The sequence below is a fragment of the Sorex fumeus genome, unplaced genomic scaffold (assembly GCF_029834395.1).
Source record: "Sorex fumeus unplaced genomic scaffold, SorFum_2.1 ptg000006l, whole genome shotgun sequence".
Lineage (NCBI taxonomy): Eukaryota > Metazoa > Chordata > Mammalia > Eulipotyphla > Soricidae > Sorex > Sorex fumeus.
Window position 1 is genome coordinate 41,235,744 of NW_026606063.1, and position 26,920 is coordinate 41,262,663.

At 43.4% G+C, this 26,920-nt stretch overlaps 1 protein-coding gene across 1 annotated transcript; it reads right to left on the minus strand.

Annotated features, from left to right (window-relative positions):
* Positions 1 to 647: 647 nt before the first annotated feature.
* Positions 648 to 24,874, minus strand: MXD1 (MAX dimerization protein 1). The gene is made up of 6 exons (XM_056123574.1): positions 24,576 to 24,874; positions 23,791 to 23,890; positions 18,811 to 18,840; positions 5,385 to 5,499; positions 3,389 to 3,548; positions 648 to 3,185 (listed from the first exon to the last, which is right to left on the minus strand). Exons 1-6 carry the CDS (start codon positions 24,646 to 24,648, stop codon positions 2,998 to 3,000), a joined length of 666 nt encoding a protein of 221 aa, XP_055979549.1. The 5' UTR covers positions 24,649 to 24,874; the 3' UTR covers positions 648 to 2,997.
* Between the last annotated feature and the right edge of the window lie 2,046 nt (positions 24,875 to 26,920).

The window sequence follows — 26,920 nt, forward strand, 5'->3', positions numbered from 1 at the left end:
AGGCCAGGAAGGCCGGGCAAGCCATGTTTCTGGGATGTTAACAGAAGCGCACACAGATCATCTCGAGGCATGAAGCCGGATCAGACCACACACTCTTATCTTCCCATTTGCATCTCAGTGGTATCGATAAGAGCTGTAGTTTAGATTTTTCAGTTTTTTAAAATCAACTTTCACATAAAAATATGCATGTGCCTATATTTATACACATCTATATTTACGTACAATTGTCAAAGTCTTAAAGGCTGGGGTTTATATCTTTGCCCATCCCCTCCCGCCCCCCAAACAACCCTAATAGAAAGGTTTTTTTTCATTCTGCTTTAAAAACAAAAATAAAAACAAAAACCCAAAAGACTGTACAGCTCTGGACAGTCAGGCTGGTGGCTCAGTGAATGAGAGGACAGACTGGCAAGTTGGGGCTGCCGAGATCAGCCACGGGGGGTAGGGGATTAGCTGCCTTGGGCTGAGTTTGCTGGTCCTGAAGTTACAGTTTTGGTTAGAGAGGCCCGTTGAGCATGCTGATTCAGTCCACCTTGAGCTTTGAAAGAAAGGTCTAATTCTGTTGTCAATCACAAGTGCATTAAAAATATAGCTCTATCAAGTCCCACATTTATATGCAATCAAATTGAAAAGGACCAGACAAACAGTGCAAAGGTCAAATAATTACTGTTTTATATTGGGACAATACAGTTCATATTTTAACCAAAGACCAAAAAATGCAGTTTAACTCAAAGGCACAACAATTAAAACAAAATAATGGCATCTCTCAGATGCCTAATTTCTAAATTAAACAAGCAAATACACAGATTTTGTCCCCTCCCCTCCCCCAATGCAAGTCCACAAGCTTTTCCCAGTCTTGAGTTCTCGATGCTATCCAGCATCCAGCATTGTGGACTCGTGAGGCGCTTGAGCGTAGCAATTAAACAAAATGCTTGCGAGGTCTAGCGAATGGCAAACCAAAGGGACCTCAAAGTGCAGATACATCTTTGCAAACATGTTACAGGATGAGCTGGCTTTTGGAACACTATCATTTTGCTTAAATTCGGGAAGCAGGCTTTAAAAATGCAAAAGGCATACTAGTTGTATTTCAGTGCAAATCTTCAGCTGGTAATTGGAAAAGATTCCAACAATAAAAAATCCTTTGTGTTGCCTGCTCCTCCCCCCACCCAAAGCTGAAATGAAGGAGAAGAAAAAAAAAAAGAAGGAATAAAAAAAAAGCAGAACCAAACAAAACCAGAAGGATTTACAGATGACTTTGGAATCATTTAGGAATCCACTACTGCCAGTGAAAAAATTGAGGAATTATGACATCGAAAAATCAAACTCAAATCTTGCTTCGTTTATAGACTGCTCTTCATGTAGAGAACAAGCTTCCTGTTAGAGGGCGTCTGGACTTTTACTCTAGCTGTGTGGAAGGTGGAGGAGCCGGAGACGGCGGGCGGGCGGGCGCTCGGGCTGTGGCCTGCCACCGTCCAGCGGTTGAGCCCTTAGGTTGCAGTGCGTCTGTGGATTTTAGGAATGTTCTCATCGCTCGGTGACACACACTCGGATTCAGCGTCACTGATTTTACAAATGGTTTGAATTCAATGAAAAAGATTTCGCCTGAGGCCGAAAATATCAAGACCTCAAAAATAGGAATGCAAAAATATTAAGGGAAATGAACCAATTTTGTAGATTCCTACATACAAAGTTTCCAGAACATCTATAAAAGCACAAAGTCATAAGAATTTATTTTTTCCATTACATTAGTATATATAAAATGAATAAATAGTATTTATAGATTTAATGTGTCTTATGTACATATACATGTGCTCTGTTTTATAGCTTAAATAAAAATGCTACAAAGTGGGAGACCACTTAAGGGGGAAATCATAAAGAAAAAAAAAATCAGCCTTTTAAGCTATCTACCCAAAGCCTCCATTAAGAAGTTTTGGGGTGTGTCCAAAAATAAGGAGAGGAATTCTAGTAACACTGTACTATGCTCTCCTGATCACCTGCAACACAGAGTAGAAATGTGGACTTTTCCTTTCACTGATGATGGACACTAGCTCAGCTAGTGCCAAAGCTCAGTTATTGCTGAAAGTTAAATAGGAAAATAGATTAGAATTGGACCAAATGTCACTTATTTGGGGGGATGGGAAGAAAAAGAAGAGGCATAATCACTTTGTGTTAAGTGGGAAATGGAGATCTCATTTATCTCTGAGGTAGGAAAAAAAATATTCCAGAGACAAGTAGCATAACAAACTGTGAGGGGGGAAGAGGCCCCGGGAGAGCGGGCGGCGGCGCGGTCCAGGGGCATCGCACAGAGGAGAGATTGTACCGTTTTGTTTGTGAGAACAAACAAGGTTGGAACTCTGGTGAGCTGTGCGACCCCAAAGACATGCTGTCAAGGTGTCCGTTACAAAGTGAGAAATACTGTGCCCATCCCCACACAGGACAGGGAGTTAGCATGGGGATGTGCAAAGGGGTGTTTTCTGGAGGTATTCCTGACTCCTCACTGGGGTAAGGTCCATGGTTAAGTGCTCTTAAAAGCTGCTTTCAAAGCTGACTTTGGAGTTCTGAGATCAGGATCTCAGCTTTAAAAGTTTGTTTCCTTCCGTTTCCTACGCACAAGACACATTCGGACATTTCTGCTAGGTAAGTCACAGAGGAAGCCAGAAAACTTTAAGAACGGTCTGGTAGACTACACGGGGACAATAAAGAAGGAGGGGAGTTGCTGAGATGTGGAAGTTGCTTATTCGGTCTACGAATTCTTGGGTGCTTCAAATTGATAGGAATGTACGGTCTCTCGGAGACGAATTTCTATGGCGAGAGAAGCTAGCGGATGCAGTCAGAGGCCCACCATCCTAAGCACTTCCTCACACTTTTACAAAGCTGATTTTGGTGAAGGTGGTACACTGACGTCTACGTGCAAGGGAATTGTGGGCAGGTCCGATACACTACCTAATCAGATCCGACAGGGAGAACCATCCAGGAGGCAGCCGGGGCGACCGTTTTCTCTTAGAGGCCAAGACACGTCTGGTGATTGTCCTGGAGCTTTATTCTCTTGATGCTGGAGCTGGAGTAGCCCTCGTCGCTGCCGAGGCTCTGCATGCTTCCCCGCTCGTCAGAATCGCTCACGCTGCTGCTGCTCCAGTCCAGGTCCCCTGTGAGATAGTCTGTGCTTTCAACGTCTACATCGATTTCTTCTGTGGGGAGGATAAAAGAGAGACATGGGTGAAAGCGTGCTTCGCGGAACTTGGGCCAACCAGGCACGCCCGCGCCACGGACACTGACTAAGGGAAGAGGGACCCGTGACTGGGGGTCCATCAAGACGGGCTCACGGAGCCTTCTCGTCGGCCCCTGGGAGGTGGATGAGAAAAGGGAGGCGGTCGGCGCCAAGGGCCCTCACCCCTGTCGGAGTCGGAGCGCTCGGAGGAGACGGTGGAGCCAATGCTGTCCATCCGGACCCTCTCGATGCCCAGCTTCTCCAGCTGCCTCTTCAGGTGCCGCTGCTCTCGCTGAAGCTGGTCTATTTGGTGAATGGCTTTTCGGTCACAATCTTCAAGTTTCTGCAAATCAAAGGGGGTAGCTGTTGGAGACCACGGGCCGATTGCGAAATAGGCAGTGACCCTGCATCTTCCTCCCTGGCTAGGAAGTGTGCCAGTTTCCTGCAGAAGCCACCGGTGTCAAAGGTCCTCAGAGACTCAGGAAGTGGACGGGTCGGTGACTCCGTCTTCATTGGACTTCTTTATCAGCAGCACCTTGGCTGCTCACCAGGGTCCTAGGGGTTCCGGCATTTGAGTTTTTTTTTTTCTTTGGTTTTTGGGCCACACCTGGACTTACTCCTGCTCTGTGCTCAGGAACTACTCCTGGCAGGGTCTGGGATGCTGGGGATTGAACCTGGGTCGGCCACATGCAAGGCTAGCATCCTACCCACTGTCCTACGGCTCCAGCCTCAGAGTATCCCTCTGTTTAAATCCTGAAAAGACTGCAGGCAGGAACCCCTCCTCTGGCCTTCTTTGTCTGCAGCGCCATTCTGGATACCCATGTGAACTGGGACCGGACCCGTAGCAGGAGCTGACACACAGGGTCATGCAAACATGCTTCTCTGAATCCATGTTCCAATTATGTCAACGCTTTTTGGTCTCAAGCTAATTCTCAGTTAACTCCTGTTTTCCTGGCAGGAAATATTAATAATCCCTTTGGAAGCCCTGATTCCAAACTGTCCAAGAAGAGAACTTCAGAAACAAACTTTTGTTTTTGCAAATCTGTCCTTTAGCTTCTCTTATCCAGGTAGTTAAAGAAGAATGTTTAATCCTGGTCATTTCTGCTATGCAACAGAGGTTCTTTCCCCCCTAGAATTGTCATGCATACAGAGCGCTATCCATAATTAAAGCGACATTTGTCTAGTCATGATTGTATGACCAGACAAACACTGTCATAGTGATTCTTGCCGTGCCGCTAGGGAGCTTGAATACACTTCCTTATCCTTTGCTATTTAGACTATGTACTGGGTGAGGGCTGGGTGCACAGGAGGTTCTGGAAAGTTCTGGAAAGACAAGATGCGTACACCATGTGAAGTCTTAACAACAGGGTTAGCCAGTCACACTAATTATCATCAGTGTCAACTGTGACAAGTGCAGGGAGACATAGACAGACAGACAGACTCAATGATAGGATAACTTATAGTAGGAAGGACTAACCAGGTCAGGGAACACTAGTGATACCGAGACTGTGGGACTATGTGTGAGCGTAAAGATAACTGATGTGGTGGAGGCCTGGACTAATGTGTGAACAACCCTGGTAAGAAAATGACAAACTCAGGGATATGAAAGAAGGGCCAGAGCAGAGCTAGAGTGCGTACCTTGGCTGTGGCACATCAGGCGGAGGTTGAGGCAGGCCAGCCAACAAAGCAAAAAAAATTCAGACAGGGTGATTGTTAAATTTGGGAGACACAGTAACAACAAAGTCTCCAATGGAGACGTTACTGGGCCCGCTCAAGCAAATCGATGATCAACGGGAGGGCCTTTTATCATTCTTGGGAAGCGTAGAGAAAAGTTGTGTGCATGTGCACACACATACCAGAGTCAGAGGAATGTAGAGAGTGTTCTGTGGAGTTTATTGCACTCATGATGGAGGGGTGAGGATGGAAGTAGAGCAGGTTGCGAAATATTTAGATCTTGGCCATGACGTGGATGTATATGGTTCAGGAGTAAGAGCTATCAAGGATGGCTCTGGGGGCATAGGGGTGGACATGCTGAATTTGGGGTGCTGTGACTCATCCATAAGGCCGGGTGGAGTCCAGAGGACAGCACGTCCAGATAAACATTTATTGTCCCACAACAGCAGGCAAACAAGTCACACTGAGAGGTGGAGCTAAGCGGGAACCCACAGGATCCACATACCTTTATGTGCAATTTGGCTTTTGTTAATAAACTCAACGTTGTGTGTCGATTTGACTCGGGTCCAAGTGGCACTAACCCCTTCAGTCTCTCCAGGCACAAGCGAAGATGAGCCCGTCTGTAAACACAAGACGATGGTAGCATCTGAGAATTTCAGTGAGTGTGCCCCAGAAGTAATTTTAATCAGCAGGAAGTTGACAGGCCCAGTGATGCCAAAGACCTTTTGCTAACAGAGGTCTCTGGTGAAAACCAAGGTGAAACAAAATCAGTGTTTCCTAAAATTAAGTTACTTCTTATCAAGGAGCTGGAGAAGGGACTAATTATCTGTTATTGGCACATTTATCAGGTTGACTCCAGGTTTCTGGGTTCTGATATGAATCAGAGAATATCCATATTCAGAAAATAATGACATTCTTGGGTTAGAATCCTTTGATTAGTTCTTACGTTTTGTCTTTGGGCCAGAGCTGGCAGAACTCAGTGGACCGTATGTGGTGTTAGGCGTCAAACCTGTCTCGCCAGCAACAGAATCTTTTTAAATCATACTTTATTCCCCTCTCAGGAATACCAAAATCACTATAACTATGTCAGTATCCAGTATCTAAACATATGAATGATACATGCATGTACTTAGTACTTATGGTTTTCTTGTAATAGCAAACACTGAAATAACCCAATTATCAGTAGAGAACTGGCAAAATACATTACAGTATGTCCATACTATGAGGCAGTATATAGTAATAAAAATGAATGTACTATTAGGAAAGAACTCACAGAAAAATTACCCAAAGAGAAAGATATCAAATAGTACATATGACATGATACTTTATGTAAAAATAGAAACAAATACTTATATATAACCATAGTTTTAAAAATACAGTTTATAGTCTGGTATGGGCTGGAGTGATAGCACAGCGGTAGGGCATTTGCCTTGCACACGGCCGACCAACAGACCTGGGTTCAATTCCTCTGCCCCTCTTGGAGAGCCCGGCAAGCTACTGAGAGTATCTCGCCCGCATGGCAAGGCCTGGCAAGCTCCCCATGACGTATTTGATATGCCAAACACAGTAACAACAAGTCTCACAATGAAGAGGTTACTGGGCCCGCTCGAGCAAATGAACAATGGGAGGACAGTGACAGTGACAGTCTGGTATGATACATTAAAAAACTAGTAACAGTAGCTGGGCAGTAAGAGATCTGGGAAGAGTAAGACATGGAAAAAGAATTCAACTTTTTATATTTTGTCTTTAACCATGTGAACTTTTTTTTTCCCCCTGCTTTTGTACATCTGGTGGTCCTCAGGGCTTACTCCTGACTCAGCACTTAGGGATCACTCTGCGCGGAGCTCAGGGAAGCGGATGTGGAGTGCTGGGGATTAAACCCAGGTTGACTGTGTGCAAGGCAAGCACCTTATCCACTGTACTATTTCTCTGGCCCCTAATTTTTTAATAAAGAAAAGTACATCTCTGGCATTTTTACACAGATAAACATACTGACTAGGTGGAGACAGCACAGCAGGGCACAGCAGGGGAGGGAGAAAGGCTGGATGAGGTGGGCTTCAGTGTCCCACTGAAGAGAGCTGTCAGTCAGAGGCACATAAGTGTCTCCAATCTGGAAACTGATGAACACTTCACTGAAACTTTGGTTTGGGTTTGATTCTAGAACTGTGGTTTCTGAATCTTTTACACGTGTGGGCAACACTTCTTTTTTTGAGAACTGGTTACAGCAGATAAAAATCACTGTTTTAGATTTTAGCAGATTCCAGGGATATCTGGATTCCAGGATAACAGATACTCCAGAGAAATAGCTAATACTCAAAGTTATTTTGGGGTGGGAGGGAAGAACCATACCCGGCAGTGCTTGGGGCTACTCCTGATGCATTGGGGGTGACTCCCAGCACCACTATGGGGTTATATAGTCCTGAATTGAACCTAGGCCTTCCATATGCTAAGCAGGTCCACTAGCCCTTTGAGCCATTTCCTTATCCCCAAGATTCAGAGTTTCAATTTCACTTCACTGCCTTACAGCCTGCGCAGGTCAGTCCATCTCCAAAGAGCTTCCTTCACATACCTGTTTATACTACTTATTGAGCAAGGCACTGCTGGAATTATTTAATTTTGCTACTTAATCATTGGTGGAAAACTCCTTAGAAAGTTGGAGCTACAGTTATTACTGTCTTGCCACAATCCCCCCACTGGCTTAATGTTTGCTGAATGAACTATCATCTATTCGAGTAGACTTTCAGCTTCATGAGGATAAAGTCCACCTCTATAACATCTCTGCATGCTCAGCAGTGCTCAGGCACTAGAAGTCTTAGACGCCTGCCCATGTCCACTGTCCACACACTATAGCCTGGAGCACAGCCTGGGAGGCGACGCTCCAGCTGAACAGAGATGACCGGAAAGCTTGATCGGTCCCTTTTGCTTTCTGAGTATTTTTTTCACTGTTAGCAAAAAGTGGGGAAACGAGAAAAGGAAAGTGCTTCAGAAAGCTCTAGGACAGGTCAACCTGCAAGAGAATAGACACTGAGTGAAGTCAATTCACACCCTCATATCAAAACTGTAGCAGCTCCCCCAAGGCCGATCTTGCAAACGGTGCACTGGACTCCCTGCCTATGCCTGGCTTGGAAAGGAGTTGGCCTAGACTCTCCCCAAGTCTGCTATGCATGCCTTGAAAGAGTACACCACGTTCTCTTCTGAGCGAGGGGGTTTGATGCTTGCTCCCCAAACCTGTCCATGTGAAATGGCCACAAGCAAAGAACCCCATTAGAGGTTTGCTCTGTGCATAACTACATGAGGAAAGAAATGGAAGTTGAGTGTAAAACATACTTGTTTACCCTAGATAATAATGGTGTTGAAAAGGAACGAAGTAAACAGATGATTTGAAAACCACCAAGGAAGCATTAATTAGTCACACGTACAGTTTCCAACTTATTTCTCACTCCCAAGCTAGTAGTCTAATTGCCAAACCAGGAAAAGTTCAAAAGTTAAAATTAGCTTTAGACATTTTTCAGCCTTCTTGCTATTTGCAACAGCTGCATGATTCAGAATAGTGTCATTTTTGTCCTTTTGTAATGGGGTTTATCTACAGATATGAGTATGTAAATTTTTTAGGAAGTTTGTCTACTGATAAAAATGTAATAAAGTCATCTTTCCATGCACTGTCATGTCTAGTTAGTGAAGTTGAGGCCAGAAAGCACAAATTTCACTATCCAAATGGGGGTGTCCAAAGAATACTCTTTTGTGTTCTGAACTAGAAATAAAATCATTTGCTTAGCTGGAACTAAGGATAATATATGTTCATCACGTAATTTTATGGTGAGTTCTATGTAAATAGGACCACAGCACTCTCTGGATTTTTAGAGTGATCCCAAGCCAACTTCTCTGTCTCTGGCAGTGCCTGCTGTGGCTCTCTCCAGGGCCTCACTGCTCAGCTCAATGGCTGCCTACCTACCTGCAGACACAGCCCCGGGGCCAACCTCAGTGGAGGAGGAGATAGAAGAAGCCAGTTCAGTTTTATCATAAACTAGTGAAATTCAATTCCTGATATATATATATATATATATATCTCCAATAGATCCCTCAATCTTGAGACATGCTCTCCCCAGCTGGGCATAGGAAATCCTCCAGTGCTAAGCACATTTGGGGGCTAGCAGAAGTTTTACCATTCATTGCTGATCACTCGCATCGCTGATCTGGATCTGATGTGGGATGTGGTCTCCTATCACAGCACCTTCCAAGTCCTCCCCTTGCGGAGAGCTGCCTCCCTCTAACATGCTAACAGAAAAGGGTTGTACCAAATCTGGGCTCTCTCCTATTCCCTACTGCCTCTTCTTTCCTCAACTGCTTTGTATCCAAGCCATGAACTTTGGTCAACTTCAAACTGCTGACTTTTCAGAAATACTTCAGTTTTTCTGAATAGCCTGAAACACCTTTGGTCATAGTCACATAAAGAAACCAATCTTTGATCTGCACTATAATCAGTAATGCTCAGAATGAAATGTGGCTTAAAGGTTTTGGTCACTAAGATAGACACAAACTATAGCCTCTCTTTAGTATGTGGGTTTGTCTTTGTTTGGGGGCAACACCCGGAGATGCTCAGGGCTGACTTCTGGCCCTGCAACTCAGGAATTGCTCCTAACGGTGCTCAGGAACCATATGGAATGCTGGGGATTGAACCCAGGTTGCGTGTAAGACAAATGCCCTACCTGCTATAGTATTGCTCTGGCCCCTCTACAACAACAGTATGTTGTCTCTTTAAAAAAAAAATCTCAATTTTAATTTATTAATTTTTTTTCTGTATTTGCTATTTGTCAAGTCACCTTACAACCAAGAGTTGGGATTCAAAGTAAAGATTAGGGATCTAGGGGCTGGAGAGATAACACAGCGGGTAGGGCGTTTGCCTTGCACGCGGCTGACCCATGTTCGATTCCCAGCATCCCATATGGTCCCCTGAGCACCGCCAGGGGTAACTCCTGAGTGCAGAGCTAGGAGTAACTCTTGTATATCTCCGGGTGTCACCCAAAAAGAAAGAAAAAAAAATATTAGGGATCTAGCTGTGCCACTTTGCTCCCTGTGTGATCTTCACCAGATGATTGAATTCCCTAGATCATCAATCTCATCAGCTGGAGAGTGGGGAACCTACTGGCAAGGGTTTGTTGTATTAACAGACAAATCTGGAGGTCATCACGAGGACTGAGAAAGTGAGCATTCAAAATGGCAACAGGGGTTTTTGGAATTTTTTTTTTAACCGCATCCTAGTTTTCTCTGTTGAAGGTGATTACCAGGAGGAGCAAGCAAAAATAACAATAGCACTATAATATTATTTTAAAATCAATAGGGCTTGGGTGGGGCACAAAATTCAGTGGTAGAATATACGATTTATATGTTTGAAGTCCTGGGGTTCGATTCCCATACCAAAACAAAATCAATAATGGAATTCATATTGTCTCACTAGGGAGATAGAAGCTCTCTGGCAAAACCCAATTTCCTGAATTCTTCCCTCAAAAAAAATGGACATACTTTGTCATTAAAAGATTTCATGGAAAATCTAGTACAGTTTCTATGGAAACACAGATCTTGTTTATGTTAAAGATATGATTTTTCATATTAAAAAAAATGAGTATTATATGCAGCAAATGAATACAGAAGGAAAGGCTCCTTTATGGCCACCCATATCCCAGAGCGATAGAGCAGAAGGACCCTGCCAATGGGCACCAAGCTCCTGCCTTATTTCCACTTGCTCCTGGGCATGTGTCCTAAAGCGCATGTGGCTGCCTGCGGCTGCCCACCCCTGCCCGCCCCCTGCCCGCCCCCCACATCTCCACTGCAGTGGCCAAAGGAAAATACAAACAGGGGCGATTATGGATTGACCTTGGAAATCCCAGCGCATCTTTAGTTGTGCCATCACAATGCAGAGAACCTAAACTACATCCTGCATACAGGAAAAGAAAGTAGAGCATATCCAGGAACAAACTAAGAAGAATCTATACCAAAAAAAAAAAAGCCATAAAAATTTACTGCAAGACCTTAGAAATATCTGAATGAAAAAATATATTCCTAGATTTAAATCCTCCAAGTTAAAAATGTAACTGCTAACTGTGACTGTCTACAAACCTACATTATTCCCAGAAATCTGACTAATATTCTTTTTATGCTGAGAAACTAGTCTTTATTGAAAAGAATAAAAAAGTGAGAAACAGCCAATATTTCCGAAAAAGAAGATGGAGGAGTGTGCAATAACTAATATGAAACTGTATTATAAAGTCCTAATAATTTTTTAAAAAGCATATATTAATATAGGAATAGACATACAAATCAAGTGAACAAAATTTTAAAATCCCCTGAAACAGAACTAGGAGTAGATACAAATTTAAAATGGAGATAACATCCCAAGCCCTTCAGATGTTTATCACAAGAATGGATTACTCTGAAACTGTGGGAAGTGGGGGTGGCAACCTCAACTCAAACCAAATATATTAAATAGTTAAATATAAAACCTATTTGGATACTACAAGCTTCTGTTGTTACTTGTGCTTACATCTTGTCAGTCAAGAATTACGGAAAAGTTGGGAGTTGGAGAGAGAGTACTTTGGGTCAGGTTCTCCTTGTATGTGGACAATCTGGGTTGGATCCCTGGCACTAACCAGGTCCCCTATGCCCTGCCAGGAGTAAGCCCTGAAGACTGCTGGATGTGGCCCAAGATCCCCTTTCCACTCTCAGGAAAGAAAAAGAAAAAAAAAAGGGAAACTAAAACTGCAATGAAGAAAATCATTAATGAAGAGGGCTCTGGATTTTTGAGCACTTCCTCTTCCCAGAGCCTTAGCGTAGCAGAAGGCACCTGGCCTGCCCTGTGTGTTTGGACAGTCCTGAACACTGCTCTTTTTATTTCTTCCTCGAGACTCAAGTTTCCTTGATTTTATCCATGTGTGGCTCTCAGGCTGACAGATTCATAAACTGGGGAAAAGATGCAACAAAAAGAGGAAGAGAGATTGTGCTATCTGCAGTGCTCCTAAAATTACTGTGCTTCTCCTAAAATGCTCCTCACTTGAATACCATCAGACTAGAAATGGCATCAAATCAGATGAGCATTGTGCCTATGTGTTTCTCTGTATGTTTGTGACTTTGCTTCTTTGTTTTGGGGCCACACCCTGCAGTGCTGAGGGATTACTCCCGGCAGTGCACTCAGGAATCACTCCTGGCAGTGCTTGAGGGCCATGTGGGATGCCTAGGGCCAAACCCGGGTTGGCCACATGCAAGGCCCTACCCACTATACTACCACACTCCGGCCCCAAGTATGTCTGTATTTTGAGGGAGGCATTGTTAACTCTCTCTCTCTCTTTTTTTTTTTTTATTTTTGGGTCATACCCGGTGATGCACAGGGATTACTCCTGGCTTTGCACTCAGGAATTACTCCTGGTGGTGCTCAGGGGACCATATGAGATGCTGGGAATCGAACCTGGATTGTCCATGTGCAAGGCAAACACCCTACCCGCTATCGCTCCAGCCCCTAACTCTTATTTAAAAAAAAAAAAGTTTCTTTGTTTTGGGGCCACTCCAGGCTGTTCTCAGGAGCGATTCCTGGCTTTGTGCTTAGAGATCACTCCTGATGGCACTGGGGGACCATATGTGGTACAAGGGATTGACCCAGGATCAATGCATGCATGGCAAGTGCCTGACCCTCTGTTCTATCTCTCCAGCCGCCCTATTAAATGTTTAACAAAAAAAAAAACAAAGCAACAAACACTTATTATTAGTACTTGTTGACGCTTCCTCACCCAGTGAGAATGTTTTTATCTATGACAAAAAGCCAGGGAATGTCCCAACAGTCTGGGTAAGAAGACTGGAAATTGAATGACTAGCCTATGTTTAATCTTTGATTTTTTTTTTCCCAAGAGCAGACACCACCTACTGAAGAGGTTTAACCCAGGAGAGCTAGATTCTTACAGTACAGATATGAGAGTTTCTCTAGACTACCAACATAGAACAGACCTACACATTGAAAATATACGTCCTTCCTTTATAATAACAACCACCAGGCTGTGGCCCAAGCCTTCTGTAGCAACAAGGCACTGTTACAACATCCTAGAGTGAAATCTGAATGTGGTCAAGGGACTTCAGAACAACTCAAAGTGGTGCAATGCCCAATATAGCTTCAGATCAGTGCAAATGTTAAAGGCCCCCAGCTTCTGATACAAGGACCGTGATCATTTGAAAAGCTGAAAGTCAAAATCTCTAGGGAACTGCCATCAATACGAAAACTATCCCTGCAGCGGCCTACCTCACTGGAATGGTTTCTCAGGCCAGGGCAAATACTGCGGAGGGTTTCACCAAATGAAAACAAAAGCTTAGATCGGGTGGCTGAGTCTTCCTCACAGAGCACACACACAAATCTTTTGTCACTGGGTCAGAAGACCCTGGCAGAGATAATCTTTCTGGACCAGCTGCCTAATTCCAGCAAGGCTGCACATGACCATTCCAGAAACAGAGTGCCTGCCTTTAAAGGAGATGCCAGAACCTTCTTTTGGAAAAAAGAGTCTGTTCAAGCACCTGACTCCTGCCCGACTAGCTGCAGTCATGCGATCACTCAGTCTCCACGCACTGGGGGCTCACTAAAAGGCGTGGATCTCTGAACTAAGAGATGGAAACAGTCAAATCATCAATAAAGGGCATATAACAGGAAAAAGACAAGAAAAATTTCCTATATTCCAAATACATTTACTGGGTCATGATTATGGGAAACCAAGGACAATTAAAATACACATAAAGGAAGAATATCTTTTACAATAAATGTATACTATAAGCCTTTAGAGAGAAGAAACGAGTTTTGAATAAATGAAGACATGTTCAAATCAAAGAATGGAAAGATCAAATATGTGCCCTGAGCTTTAAACATTCTTATTAGAATTTGTTTGGTTTTTGGGCACACCCGGTGGTTCCCAGGGATTACTCCTGGCTTTGCACTTGGGAGTTGCTTCTGGCAGGGCTTGAGGGACCATATGGGATACCGAGGATAGAACCTGGGTTGGCTGTGGCAAGGCAAGCACCCTATCCACTGTCCTATCATTCTGGTCCCTTTATTTTAGAATCACTTAATTTTAATTTTTAAAATTCCCCCAAAATTTGAGTGATGGGGAGTTACCACCCAAACTATACTAGGTGATGGGAATTGATATAAAATTATTTAGAAAAAATGGACTGGTGAAAATAGCTGAAAACATGGTAAATAAAGCATAGAGATTTGCTTTACTAGATTTTGAAATATAACGGTGATGGGAATTGATATAAAATTCATTATGAAAAATAAACTGGTGAAAATAGTTGAGAACATGGTAAATAAATAAAGGAGGAGAGCATAGAGATTTGCTTTACTGGATTTTGAAATATAAAATAATGCTTTAAAGATTAAAACAACGTATATGGCATAGAGGAGCAGATGGATCAGTAGAATAGAATACTCTAGAAATAGATTTTGCCATTAAAAATATTTAGTTGCAACAGATAGCAAGAAAAGACTGTGCCTGTAAAGGTAAATGATAAATTGAACAATTGTGTACTACACCATAAGGACAGTCTCATTGTATAAATTATAACCTGTACTTTACTGAATTTTTTTTCAAAATAAAAGCTCATCAGTTGAAAATTGGCAAGTTATTGAATCCACAATTTTTACTCACAGATATAAAAACTGTTCAATCGTACCAGTAATATAAGAAATGAAAATTAGGGCTGGAAAGATAGTACAGCAGGTAAGAAGCTTGAGTTGTATGTGGCTGACCCAGTTCAGTCCCTGGCACCCTATATGGTTCAGTTCCCTGAACCCACCACATGTGATTCTTGAGAGTGCTAAGCCAGGAGTAAGCCCCAAGCACAGCAGGGTATGGCCTCCAAACTAAAGAAATAAAACACGTCTTCTCGTGTTTTTATTTTTAACTTATCAAATTCATAAAGGTCTTAAATTATATCATCTTGTGAAGGTACATGGAAAATATGCCTATAACCTGCCTGATGGTAATGCAGTCAGTCCACATCAAAAACTCTAACAGCACCTTTAATTCCACAACTATAAATTTATTCTAAGGAATAATTATGATGTTGGACAGAGATTTAGCTATGAGGAAGTTTAAGGAAGCACTTTTTATGTTAGCAAAACACTGACAAGAACATAAACCTGAGGACTGTTCATGAACTGACACTTCACACATGTTGTCGGAAGAACTGACAATTTCAATCTCCTCAACTGTGGCAATGAAGGCTTGATTCCATTTCTTTCTTTTTTCCTCCTTTATCATTTTTAATGACATACTGTGACTTACAGCACTATGAATGGTATTTTTAATGCAGATACTACTCCAACACCACACCACTGTCACAGTACTCTCTTCCCTCCACCAAAGTCGCACGGACCCCTTCCTCCTGCATCCCTTCCCCACCAGGAAAGCTCAGTTCTGCAGACAACATCTATAGTTCTGATGCCTTTGGCTGTTTCTTGCTTCCTTATTATGGTGCTTTTTTTTTTTTCTTTGAGTGAGGGGAGGGCCACACCTCACAGTGCTCAGGGCTTACTCCTGGTTCTGAGCTCGGGGACCACTCCTGGCTGGCTTGAGGGCTTGGGGGCAGGGGGACCATATGGCGTGGTCAAATCAAATCCGGGTTGGCAGCATGCAAGGCAAACACCCTATCCACTGTACGATTGTTCTGACCCCATGTTTCCTTTTACTCCACATGTGAGAATGATTTTGTGAAGGAGGGTGATAATCTATACAACATATAGATGAGTAAAGCTAAATTCTTAAAATTCCACAAAATTATAAATCAATGATAAAAATGTATAAAAAAAAAAAGACCTTCAAAAATGGTGTATCTTGGGGCTGGAGCAATAGCACAGTGAGTAGTTGGCCTTTCACGCGGCCAACCTGGGTTTGATTCCCAGCATCCTGTAAGGTCCCTTGAGCACTGCCAGGGGTGATTCCTGAGTGTAGAGCCAGGAGTAACCCCTGTGCATTGCCAGGTATGAGGCAAAAAGAAAAAAAAAAAAGCAAAAGCAAAAATGTTACATCTTTTATGGCTGGAACAATAGCACAGTGGGTAGGGCATTTGCCTTGCATGCAGCCAACCCAGGTTCGATTCCCAGCATCCCAGCACCCTGAGCACTGCCAGGAGTAATTCCTGAGTGCATGAGCCAGGAGTAGTCCCTGTGCAATGCTGGGTGTGACCCCCCCGCAAAAAAAAAACCCAAAAAAACAAAAAAATGGCAAATCCTTTAAAAACAGGTATATAAATTAGAAATTAATATTATAAAAATTCAAAGCTAATACATTTAAAGATTTACATCTACATTTGTAGACAAATCCTACAAATTTATAATTTAATAAGAGTAAGGAGTGAATATTAAAAAATTTAAAGTAAAATCTGAATAGGCATATAAAAGTCAGAAAGTATGTTTTATTTTAAAAAGGTAATGTTGGCTTTATTGTTAGAAAATATTATAGATAATGGTTAAGTATCTGCATTAATAAACAAAAGAAGAAATCTACAGAAGTAACCACACTCCATCTCTCTCATCCTTTCCCTCTCTCTCTTTGTCTCTCTGTCTCTCTCCCCCCGACCTCCACCCTGTCCTCACATGTGCTAAATGCTTGTTCTGGTCTGAAATTCTCTTTCATAGTAAGGATCTAGTCTACTCTTTCAGAATCAGGCTCCGTCTTCAAAGAGTGTTTGCATGAAAGAACCCCATAGATTTATGGAACCGTCATTACACAGCATCATCCTGACCATGCAGGACGCTGAGAAAGACTCTGGATGGGTAGCCTATATTTCAAATTGATGGGAATTCAGAGACTAGAAGGAGGCTTGTTCAATGGTTCTCAGTCTTGCCTGCATATGAGCATCACTTCAGAACATTTAAAGAAAATTCCAGTGCACGGGCTGGAGAGATAGTACAAGGAGCTAAGGCATTAACCCGCATAGCACTGCTGGGTGTGGCTCTGGAGGCCGGCCCCTGAGCACCTCCAGGTGGGCCTAGGTAATCCCTGGCACTACCCACACCCAGAAGAAGGAAGAGAAAGATTATTTAGTGCAGAATCTCAACCCAAACCAGCTAAATAAAAATTGCAAGGGGTGAGGCACAAATATTTTTTTTTGGTTTTGGGGCCACACCTGACAGCATTCAGGGATCACTCCTGGCTCTGCGGTCAGGTATCATTGTTGGCAGTTCAAGGCAAGTGCCTTGACCCTATACTATTCCTCTGACCCTTCCTTTCAGAATTTTTTTAAAACCCCACAAAAAAATCATCATAAATTATTTTTCAGCATGATGAAAACAAATGGTTATTTTTTTAAAAAGTCATTACTAGAGATTTATTTTGCTTTAAAAAATCTCAGGAGGGGGTAGTTTTGATTACATAAGTTTGAGGAAAATATTGACAATTGCTGAAGCTGGGTGATGGAATAATGGGAAAGCTAAAGTTGATTACATTATTTCTACCACCTTCTGTATAGTTGAAATTTTTTATAATTATTTATAAAATAAGCAGAAATAAAATTTGTTTTCTCTCCCCAAACTATTTATGAATAAGGTGTTTTGTTTTGATTTTTTGCTTTTTTTTTGGGGGGGGGGGTCACACCCAGCAATGCACTGGGCTTACTCCTGGCTCATGCACTCAGGAATTACTACTGGCGGTGCTCAGGGGACCATATGGGATGCTGGGAATCGAACCCAGGTTGGCCGCATGCAAGGCAAACACCCTACCCGCTGTGCTATTGCTCCAGCCCCTGAATAAGGTGTTTTTAAAAAATTAATTTCCATTTATGTTTTGGTGCCACGCCTAGTGGTACTCAGAGATCACTCCTGGCAGGGTTCTGGGGACCATTTGAGGTGTTGGGGATTGAACCAGGTCAGGTACGAAAAGGCAAGCACCCTCCCATTGTACTATCTCTCCAGCCTATAACTGTGTTAAATAAGGCATTAAACACAGAAATATTTTATAATGCTTTTAACTATTTTATGATGAACAATGTTTACACAAAGGATACTGATATGAGGATAAATATGAAAAACAAACCTGGTGTACCCTCCACCGAGCTAAGAACTAAAATATTATAAAGCCTCTGAAGGTTCTTGGTGGGGCAACCTGCCTTGTGAGGTAAAGATGGAACTGCTTGAAGGTCCCTGCCATGGGGAGAGAGGCACCCTGGAGGGAGTGCCCTTCTCCTTGGGCGCAAAAGCACAATCTGATGAGAGCCTGTGGACCAAAGGGACTCCTCTTTTTTCTCTTTTCTTTTTTAATAAACACAAGTTAAAGATTTTGCAAGCAACTCTAATGTGAACCCGAGTGGAGAACCACTAGACTACATCACTGAAGGCAAGGCAAACTTGGTTTGAAAAATGTTGAAATAAGCAGAAAGAGACAATTCGGGTAAGAGACAATCAACCTAGACTTGCACCAGAAGGAACCCCATATGGGTGCTAGGTCTCTTCTAGGTGGTCACCATCTCCGATGTCTACTCTATCTATTCCCTGCATTTCTGAGAGTCTGTATAATTCAACTGCAAATTTGTACACTTGCTTTGCTTGTGTGTATGTACATGATAGTGTATACGTGACAGGACAGCAGTGCCAAATTGATTTAGTAACGTGCATTTTTTTCAAAAGAACACCGTGAAAGCACGGCCTGTGAATATAAAGGTTTGGACTCTGGGAACAGAAAGATTCTCGCGGGAGAAGGAGCAGGCTGCAGGAGGCCAGGATGCGGACTGGAGAGCTCTGCATCTACCAAGTGGCGGCCGGGCAGGGATGCTCAGAAAGCCCTGAGAGAATTCTTAAATCATTTCGTGCTACTTGTGAAAAGAGTCAAGAAGAGTAACCATGTCTCAACATAATAAACAAAGAATCAGACTCCTCCCTGGCCCACCCCTCCAAACCCACAACTCACCGATTCTTTTCCATTTCATTATGAGTTGATCTGAAAGAAGGAATAAGAAAGCATAAGATTATTTTTGTCTTCAAGAACCACTTCAACGCTAGCACAATTATTTTTAACTTCCTTGTCTCCAAAGTTGGTAGGAGAGAGAGAAAGGCAGAAAATACCAGTGAGCTCTATTGAATAAATTAGTCCATTTGGGAGTTAGAGAAGTGTAAATACCTAAAAGATAGTCCCCTAAAAGATAGTTTGAGGAGAAGTAACGAAGAGGCATGCATTCCTTAGTAGAAAAGTAATGCATTTTAAGAAAGAAAATGAAAAGAGATATTTATAAAGATAGTAAAACAGTCACACAATATGATGTGAATTGGGGGTATATAATATCACAAAGCTTTCTTTAGGCTGAGGGTAGAACACTGCAGGTGGTACTCCCACTCAAGCCCTCTCAGTTGTTATCAGTGAGGCATATACCAAAATTTTATGCTAAGTGACTTGACTCGAGGATATGGTTTAAAATGGTTAAAATTACCTCCAGCTTCCCTCAGTCTGTCCTCTCCCTGAAGCAGTTTGTCATGCTAATTACTTCATGATAAATTTACTCCATTTACTTCTGAATATGCCAGTTTTGAAACCTACCAAACAATTTTAGAAAAGAACTTCCAAAATTCAGTTCAAATTAAAAGACAACATACTGGGAAAAGCAACAGTTAGGGTGAAATTTGAAGTTCAGCTTTGCCAAACTGTCTGATACTGTGGAAAAAATAAAATGTTTTACTATCCTTGTCCTGGACTAACCCTTCTGTAAAATGGGAATAAAAATCATTGCTAATTATTTATGGAACAAGCATGGATCAATGAGGGAGCATGATGATTAGAGAGCTTTGGATGAAAGCTGTGGTAGATGTGAAATCATATTATTAGTGTGTTTATAGTTGGCCTTGAATATAATGTCTGGTCTAGGAATTTATGGACAGGATTCTACAAAAGTTACAAGAAGCCAGTCAATGTGGCGATCAGTGTCCTCCTCACCCAACTCCTTCCCAAGAACTAAAAAATAAACTTGAGAATCTTCTAACACAATAAAGTCAAATCTTGACTTTTCCAATGGAAATTCTTTAGAATCTAACCACTATAGGGAATTAATGCTTTAACTGAGGCCATGAATTCTGTGGAATCATAACTAATATTTTGGTGGCCTTAGGAAACAAGTTTGCACAGTAATCATAGAGGAACAACACTGAATGTTCAGACCCTCAGGAGTACCACTACCAAGTTTTGTCACACCAGAGATATGTTGGGGGCGGGGAGGAAAGGGGGACACAAGGCAGAAAGATGGGAAGATGGAGGAGGGAGGGAGAGTGAATGAACAAATTAATGGAAGTATTCTAAGTTTTAGTATATTTGTTTTCTAGATAAAGGATATGTGGACCTTAAAGTTAGTTCATTTAAAAGCTTTAAAAGTGAAACATCACCTGGTTATCCCTCGGATTTTTCAGTTACATTTTTCTGAAGGTTTACTTCCTGCAGTTCTTAGCAGGATGTCACAGTTAACAAGAGTTTGGCCTGTACTCCAAACCTTTGGCTTTAAAGCACGTGGCATTTTGGTTTTAACAGGGAATAACAAGTTCAAAGTCTGACAGATTTTTTAAATAGATGAAACTATATGACAACAACTGGTCAAGACTTCCCTATTTAGCTATAAATAAGGATGGCCTAAGTAGGAGGTGGTGGAGAAGAGGGTGGATATTGGAAAAGAACATGATCTTCGAATCTAGGAAATAGCAGCACACTGATCCCTCTTACCAAAAGTTTCTTCATTCTTTAATAAAAACTTTCTCAATCCCCATGATAAAAATTTTAACGAATTCCATAATAAAACATAAGTCCTTCCAAACTTTGTGAACAATAATCTTGGAAACAACAGGTTTTATTTGATTATTAAGTGTAGCACAGATGGTGATTTTTATAAGGGGGCTTAAACCTAATGGCTAGGGAATTAGTGAAGTGCATTGGGTTTACTGAAACAGAGTTTATCTTTAATAAAAAGGCTTTCCAAAATGATCTGTTCAGAGATTGCCTGCCAACATTCACATTTTTAATTAAAGCTTTATAAGAATACATAGATATCTTGTGACAAAATTATTTTCCATGTGATCACTGAAAAGAGTTGCTAACTCTTAACTACCAATAAAAGCCAAGTATCAGCACTTAAAAATATATTTTAAGAAAAAAAATAACTAAGCCACACTACAGAGTGTTGAGAATGGGAAAAGTCCTTGGGTTCAAAAGACTCCCTGTGTGAGGTCGGTTACAGAGCCACTGTCTCATAAAAGAACTGGGTGGCAAGTCCTGAACTTCCTCTTTCATACAAGTGCCAAAGCCTGTTCTACCAATTTAATAACACATACTTTTAAAAGTTCCAGATTGCAATTTTTGAGTATTTGTTAAGTGATTTTAAAAATTGCTGGGAAAAAAAATCAATTCCCCGTATTCCTGTATTGAAGATGATTCTACAGCAATCAATAGTCACAATTTCCTTTGTTTCTGTTTTTCAAACAAGTAACAAAAAAAGGATGATTAAACCCTGCATTTTTAGTACTTGATTAGTTTGATATGGGTTGAAGTTTTTTTGTTTTGTTTTGTTTTAATGGTCAAAGGAAAAGTACCCCCCAAGTCTCCACAAGCAAAGAACATATACCATTTCGACCGGAATGAACAAGAATAAATTGTTATCCAGTGATTACATAAACCAGCAATAATCTCTCCCTACTCCTTAACTCAGTTCAAAATCCTGAGCAGACCTGGCCTGGGGTACACATCTAATTCAAATAAAGGGGTCAAACTGCATTCTCTGGTAAGATGTCTCTCTGTCCAGGCAAGTGTTACTCTAAACAGGTCACAATTAAAGTGATCACACTGAAACAATACAACCTGCTCTTGCTTCATATGTTTTCTTGCTAAGGTTTAATCATGGTCTCTCAAAGATGCTTGCACCACTGATATTACATTAATTTACTATTAGTCAAGAATATGGACAACTGACATGGGCCCCTTGGTTCTCATCATGGAAAGCAAACTAAACCCATTAGCAGAGCTTTTCTAAAAATTCAGGGTCACAGCCATTTTTCAGGAATAATACTGGATATTAAGGAGAAGAGAAATAATCCGTTTCTTGGCTTGAAATTCTCAACCATCATTATTTTTCTTTCCCAATCACCCCGGGGGTAGTGGCCATTTTGGAACTAAGCCATTTCTCTTCAACATTTCTTGCTTTTCTCTGCCCACCACCGAACATTTACACCCCAACTCCCAATACGCATGCAACTTTCCTGTGAAAGTTAAAACACTTAGAAACAAAATGCTGAAGTATTAATCCTGTACTATTAATGTGGTTAACTCCTTTCAGTTCATGACTGGACAAGATTAAAAGCAGCAAACGGACAACACTTTTGAAAAAAATAAATAAAAGCAAACAAAGGCCTCAGTGTTCTTCCAAACAAAATTTTAAAATATTAGCACTGTAACAAAATGCAACACAGCTTAATTGTTTTACATTATTGCATAATACAAGGGAGTATTAACATCCTTCTTAAAGGGCACAGAACAATTGGCTACACCTTCAGGTAATGGTAAAGATGGGAGGGAAAGGGAAAATCACTGTAATTAATTATCAGGTTCATTCTTCACATGTCTTCCAATTCAGGCACTCAGCACATGTGTACTGCTGCTCACCCGTGGTTCTACTAATTTTAAGGACAATGGGATGAGTCAAAGCCAGAAGAGACAGCAAGTACAAGAGTTTTGGTTTAAGTGGGAACTTCTAGGCTTCCAGAGGCTACGTAGCTAATTGCAGGAAGTTATTCATGAGGTTAGAGTGGGATAAGAATTTAAATTAGTGAGGAAGATGTTAATTTTAATTTATTACAACAAAAGTCATAACTGAATGGATATAAGGAAATATACTTCCTAGCCTATAGTTTAGTTTCGTTTTTTTTTTTTTTGGGGGGCCACACCCGGTATTGCTCAGGGGTTACTCCCAGCTTAGAGGTAGGGGGCCATGGTGTACCACTGAACCCAGCCAGGTCTGCCACATGCAAAGAATATGTTCAACCTTTTGAGTTATCTCTCTGGAAACTTCTAGCTCACATATTTTAAGGGCAACACTGAAAGGAAAGGGATAACTGCATTAACAGTGTATTCATTTGTATCAAAAATTTGTTCAGAGTTTTAATATGTGATTTTACTGGTCTTTAACCAAATATTTCACAGTGGAAATCACAGATTTTTAGAGCCATAAGACTCTTAATATTATATATTTCTTCATCACCAAATAGGTAGTTTTTTAGGTCTAATCATCTAAATTAGATGATTAAAGAAACTAGTGTACTTAATTTACATGTTAAATATCTTAATATTTAATACTTAATATTACATGTTAAATACTTAATATTAAGTACTTAATATTACATGTTAAATTTCTTAATACCTATGCCAAGTCAATACTCTAACATGCTCATCAATTCTTCACCATGAAAAATGAAAAATAGAATATAACTAGCATTGTTGATTGGTTAATTTCAGGGCTTTAGCTTCACACTTCTAAATGTGTACAATTGTTACCAATTTCACCACCAATGTCCCAGGGCTTTCAAACTAAGCAATTTCTGAGGGCAAGGTATTACCAGTGTGTCCAATTTCACTGGGAGTTTCCACAGATTTTTTGCTCCAAAGGGAAGAAAAACAAAATTTAAATAAAAGAAATTAAATTAATAGAGAAATGTGAGGCATTTACATTTCTCTTTTCTGGTTAGTCCCCTCATCCCAGATAGAAGGGCAGATTTATCCCATGGCTTAGGACCATGAGTGCTTGACTGATTCATGACTGCCACTTAATGTATTGCCAGGGTTATAATCACAACAGGCGACTTCCATTCTGCAGTTTGGGTCAGCAACAGTATAATCTATCAGACAGAGAAATATTTACCAAATTACCTGCTACTGCTGTTATTCTTCTTGGACTTGTTCCTCCGTTTTAAGGCATCTCTTTCCTTGTTATTGTATGGTAACATGGAGGCATAACCATGTTCAGCTTCTAGAAAACCGGAGGATCCAGTTAATGAATGAGCCCGGAACATTCAATGCGCTCTCCCCAACGCAGCATTCCCCTTTGACATTTTATTTCTTTTTTTCATGAAAAGGCGGCTGTGGGGATAATGCAACGACGCAAGGTGGAATTCTTAGAACTGTGTTTCCTTTTTTAAATTGTGTGGCTCCCTTCAATTCGGAGCAGGTGCAGGGAGCATTCCAGCTGCTCATTGTTGAGAGACAGCGCAAGTCGCTGAGCTCCCGGAGCCCGGGGTTCCCATCAGCAAGGTCCAGCAGGTCGGGAGTGGGGGCGCGTGGAAAGGGGGCGAAGGTACGGGGCAAACCCCCGGAGGCTGCGGGGTGGACAGGGAGCTGAGCGACCCAGAGGGGACAGACCGAGGGACTAGCTCAGGGGGGCCCTGGGCACCCCACTTGCGATGGGGAGCGGAGGAAGCGGCGCTCGGGACCTCTGGGGACAGGAGCCCCCCTGCCCACCCCCATTCATTGCCTCGGGGAGCAGCGACGGTCTCCCGACCGCGCGTGGGGAGAGCTGGAGGGGTTGGGAGCGCTCGCGATCGCACTCCCTGCGCCTCCAACCACCCCCGGAGCGGCTGGGCGCCTGGACCCCGCGGCCGGGCCCCCTCACAGCTCCCGACCCCGACTCGGGCCGGACCCTTCCCATCCCCGTGCACCTCTCTCCCGTCGCTCCAGGTAGTCAGCCGCCTCCAGCAGCAACTGGATGTTCATCCGAACCGCCGCCGCCATTCTGCACCGGGGGCCGGAGCCACGGGACCAACCCCCACAGCCCACGAACTCGCTGCCTCCGCCGGACACCCGCGCCCAGCTGCGGACCCCGCCGAGCAGGACTGAGGAAGCTTCTCGGGCGACCACGCTCTCCAGAAGGGGGAGGGGGCCGGTGAGCTGGGCACCGCCGACACCGTGACAGAACCCGGAGAAGAGCAGCAGCCGCCACCGCCGCGGAGTGTTTATCCCCGACTCACCATCCCCCCGCCCCCAGCCCCTTCTCTTGACAGGCCCGCTTCGGCCTCGCTCCTCATTGGGCGCTCCCCAACATGCCCCGCCCCCGGACCTGTCCGATTGGGGGAAGACATCGAGACCCCGCCCCCCGGGGTCCGCTCCTCTCGTTGGTTGGCCACGCTTGACAAGGCCCGGGCTCCGCCCCCTCTCCCCAATTGGCGACAGGATTCGCAACTCCGCCTCGTGCTCCCTCCCAGTTTTCCATTGGTTCCAGACCGACAAGCGAGCCCCCTTTTGCTTTGTTGAGTATTGGCCCACAGCTATAAAAAGCAGTCTCTTCGCGTGCCTCTCATTGGCGAAGCCTGCCGAAACCGCCCAGCCGCGATGACGTCACCCTCCTCTCGCCCGGCGAGCCCAGAGTGGCTGGTGGTCAGCGGCCCGGGTACTCCTCCCCGCCTCTGGCATTGGCTGCTGGGGTTGACCCCGGCGCCGGGCCGCCCTGCGGCGCCCTGATTCACCGGCCGTCTCGCAGCTGGGCTCCGCCCGGCCCCTCCCGGCTCCGCGTCAGACCTGTTGCCGGGACCTGTCCCCGGGGAAAAGTTCCGGGCACCTGTCAGACGTCCCTCGAGCGACTAGACTGGCGTGGCGTGTCACCTGGGTACTCTGTCCCGCCCGGGTTCAGGTCGGAGACCTGAGTTTCACAACCACGCCACGTTTCCCGGTTCCCCGGGCCGCTGACGACCCAGCTCCAGAATGTCCCTGAAGGGACTGCGGCCGCCACGTGGCTGCGGGGTTGGAGGGGAAAGCCTGATCCCTGCCCAGGCAGCGCCAGGCGTGGCGTTTGCTCGGCTCCGCGGCAGGCTGTAGCCTCAGCTCCCCGCGGGCGGGCGGCTCTCCCCACGGCTCGGGGTGCAGGCGTCCCTGCAACCTCAAGTCGCTGGGTCTTAAACTCGCAGAAACTTCCTGACCTGCAGAATGACGCGGAGCCTGAGATTCTTTGACCCAAGAATCCATCAGGGTCTTTCCTCCCCTCCCCCATTTCTTCCCAAGCCGTGCTCACTCCGGGGTCACTCCCAGGGATACTGAGCTTGGTGCTGCTAACAGCGTCACCCCAGTGGTGCAGGAGAGATGGGGCGAACGGGGCAGTGACAGGAATCAAACCCCTGGGATTCTCCGGTCCATTTCCTTTTCAACCGTAGATGAAACTTTTAAAATCCCCGCTTTGACTTTTAGACTGTGTGTGTGTTTGTGTGCGCGCGCGTGTGTGTCTGTGTGTTGGACGCACGCAATATAAATGGAGAACTAAAGTTTAGGGATTATACAGAGCTTTCTGAGATGAAAATTATTTTGAATCCTGTTACATTAATATTCTGACATCCATTTTACAATAAAAATCTTGGTAAATTCAGAGTTCTGAATACAGAAATGAGGAAAGCATAAACATATTTAAATAACAAGACTTTAAAAAGTGTCTTTCATTGTTGTCTGTATATGAAAATAGCTCGCTTACATTCACTAATCCTGAATATAAACCCATTAGTTACCTACTTCTCTCGGGTCCCTATGAAATGTCTACATTTTGCTTGTGAGGAAATTGGGGTCCAGGGAAGTGAAGTGACTTCTTGGACATCCCCTCGGTCAGAAAGGGGAACAGAACCAGGTCTGCTGCGCCCAGATGCTATGGATGCTATTAGTGCTGCCCTCGCTCCCAGCCAGTAACAGTTCTTAGGACATGACAGAGGATAAATGTGCCAACTGAATCACAAAACACACAGTGGGAGGAAATGCAAATGGAACTATAACAGGAATATTTAAAGGTCTTTCTGAATGGGTGACAAAAAACAATAAACAGCCCCAAGCATTGCCAGCCCCCACCCCCTTCTTCCCCCAATAGCTCTGGGTAAGGCCTAGAGTTCTGCTATCTGTGACTGGGGGTTACAGGCAATTTCCAGCTGCACTAGAGTCATTTGTGAGCACCATCACTGAAGGCTTGTGAACCCTCTGTGAGCTTTACATTCAGGACATGAATGAGGTCACAACTAAGGAGCACTGCAAGCAA

Coding starts and splice junctions, on each gene's coding strand:
- MXD1 (XM_056123574.1), bottom strand. CDS start 24,648: ATGGCGGCGGCGGTTCGGATGAACATCCAGTTGCTGCTGGAGGCGGCT. Junction 23,891..24,575: donor CCTGGAGCGACGGGAGAGAG/GTGCACGGGGAT, acceptor CCGGTTTTCTAG/AAGCTGAACATGGTTATGCC. Junction 18,841..23,790: donor AAGAATAACAGCAGTAGCAG/GTAATTTGGTAA, acceptor TCCTTCTTTCAG/ATCAACTCATAATGAAATGG.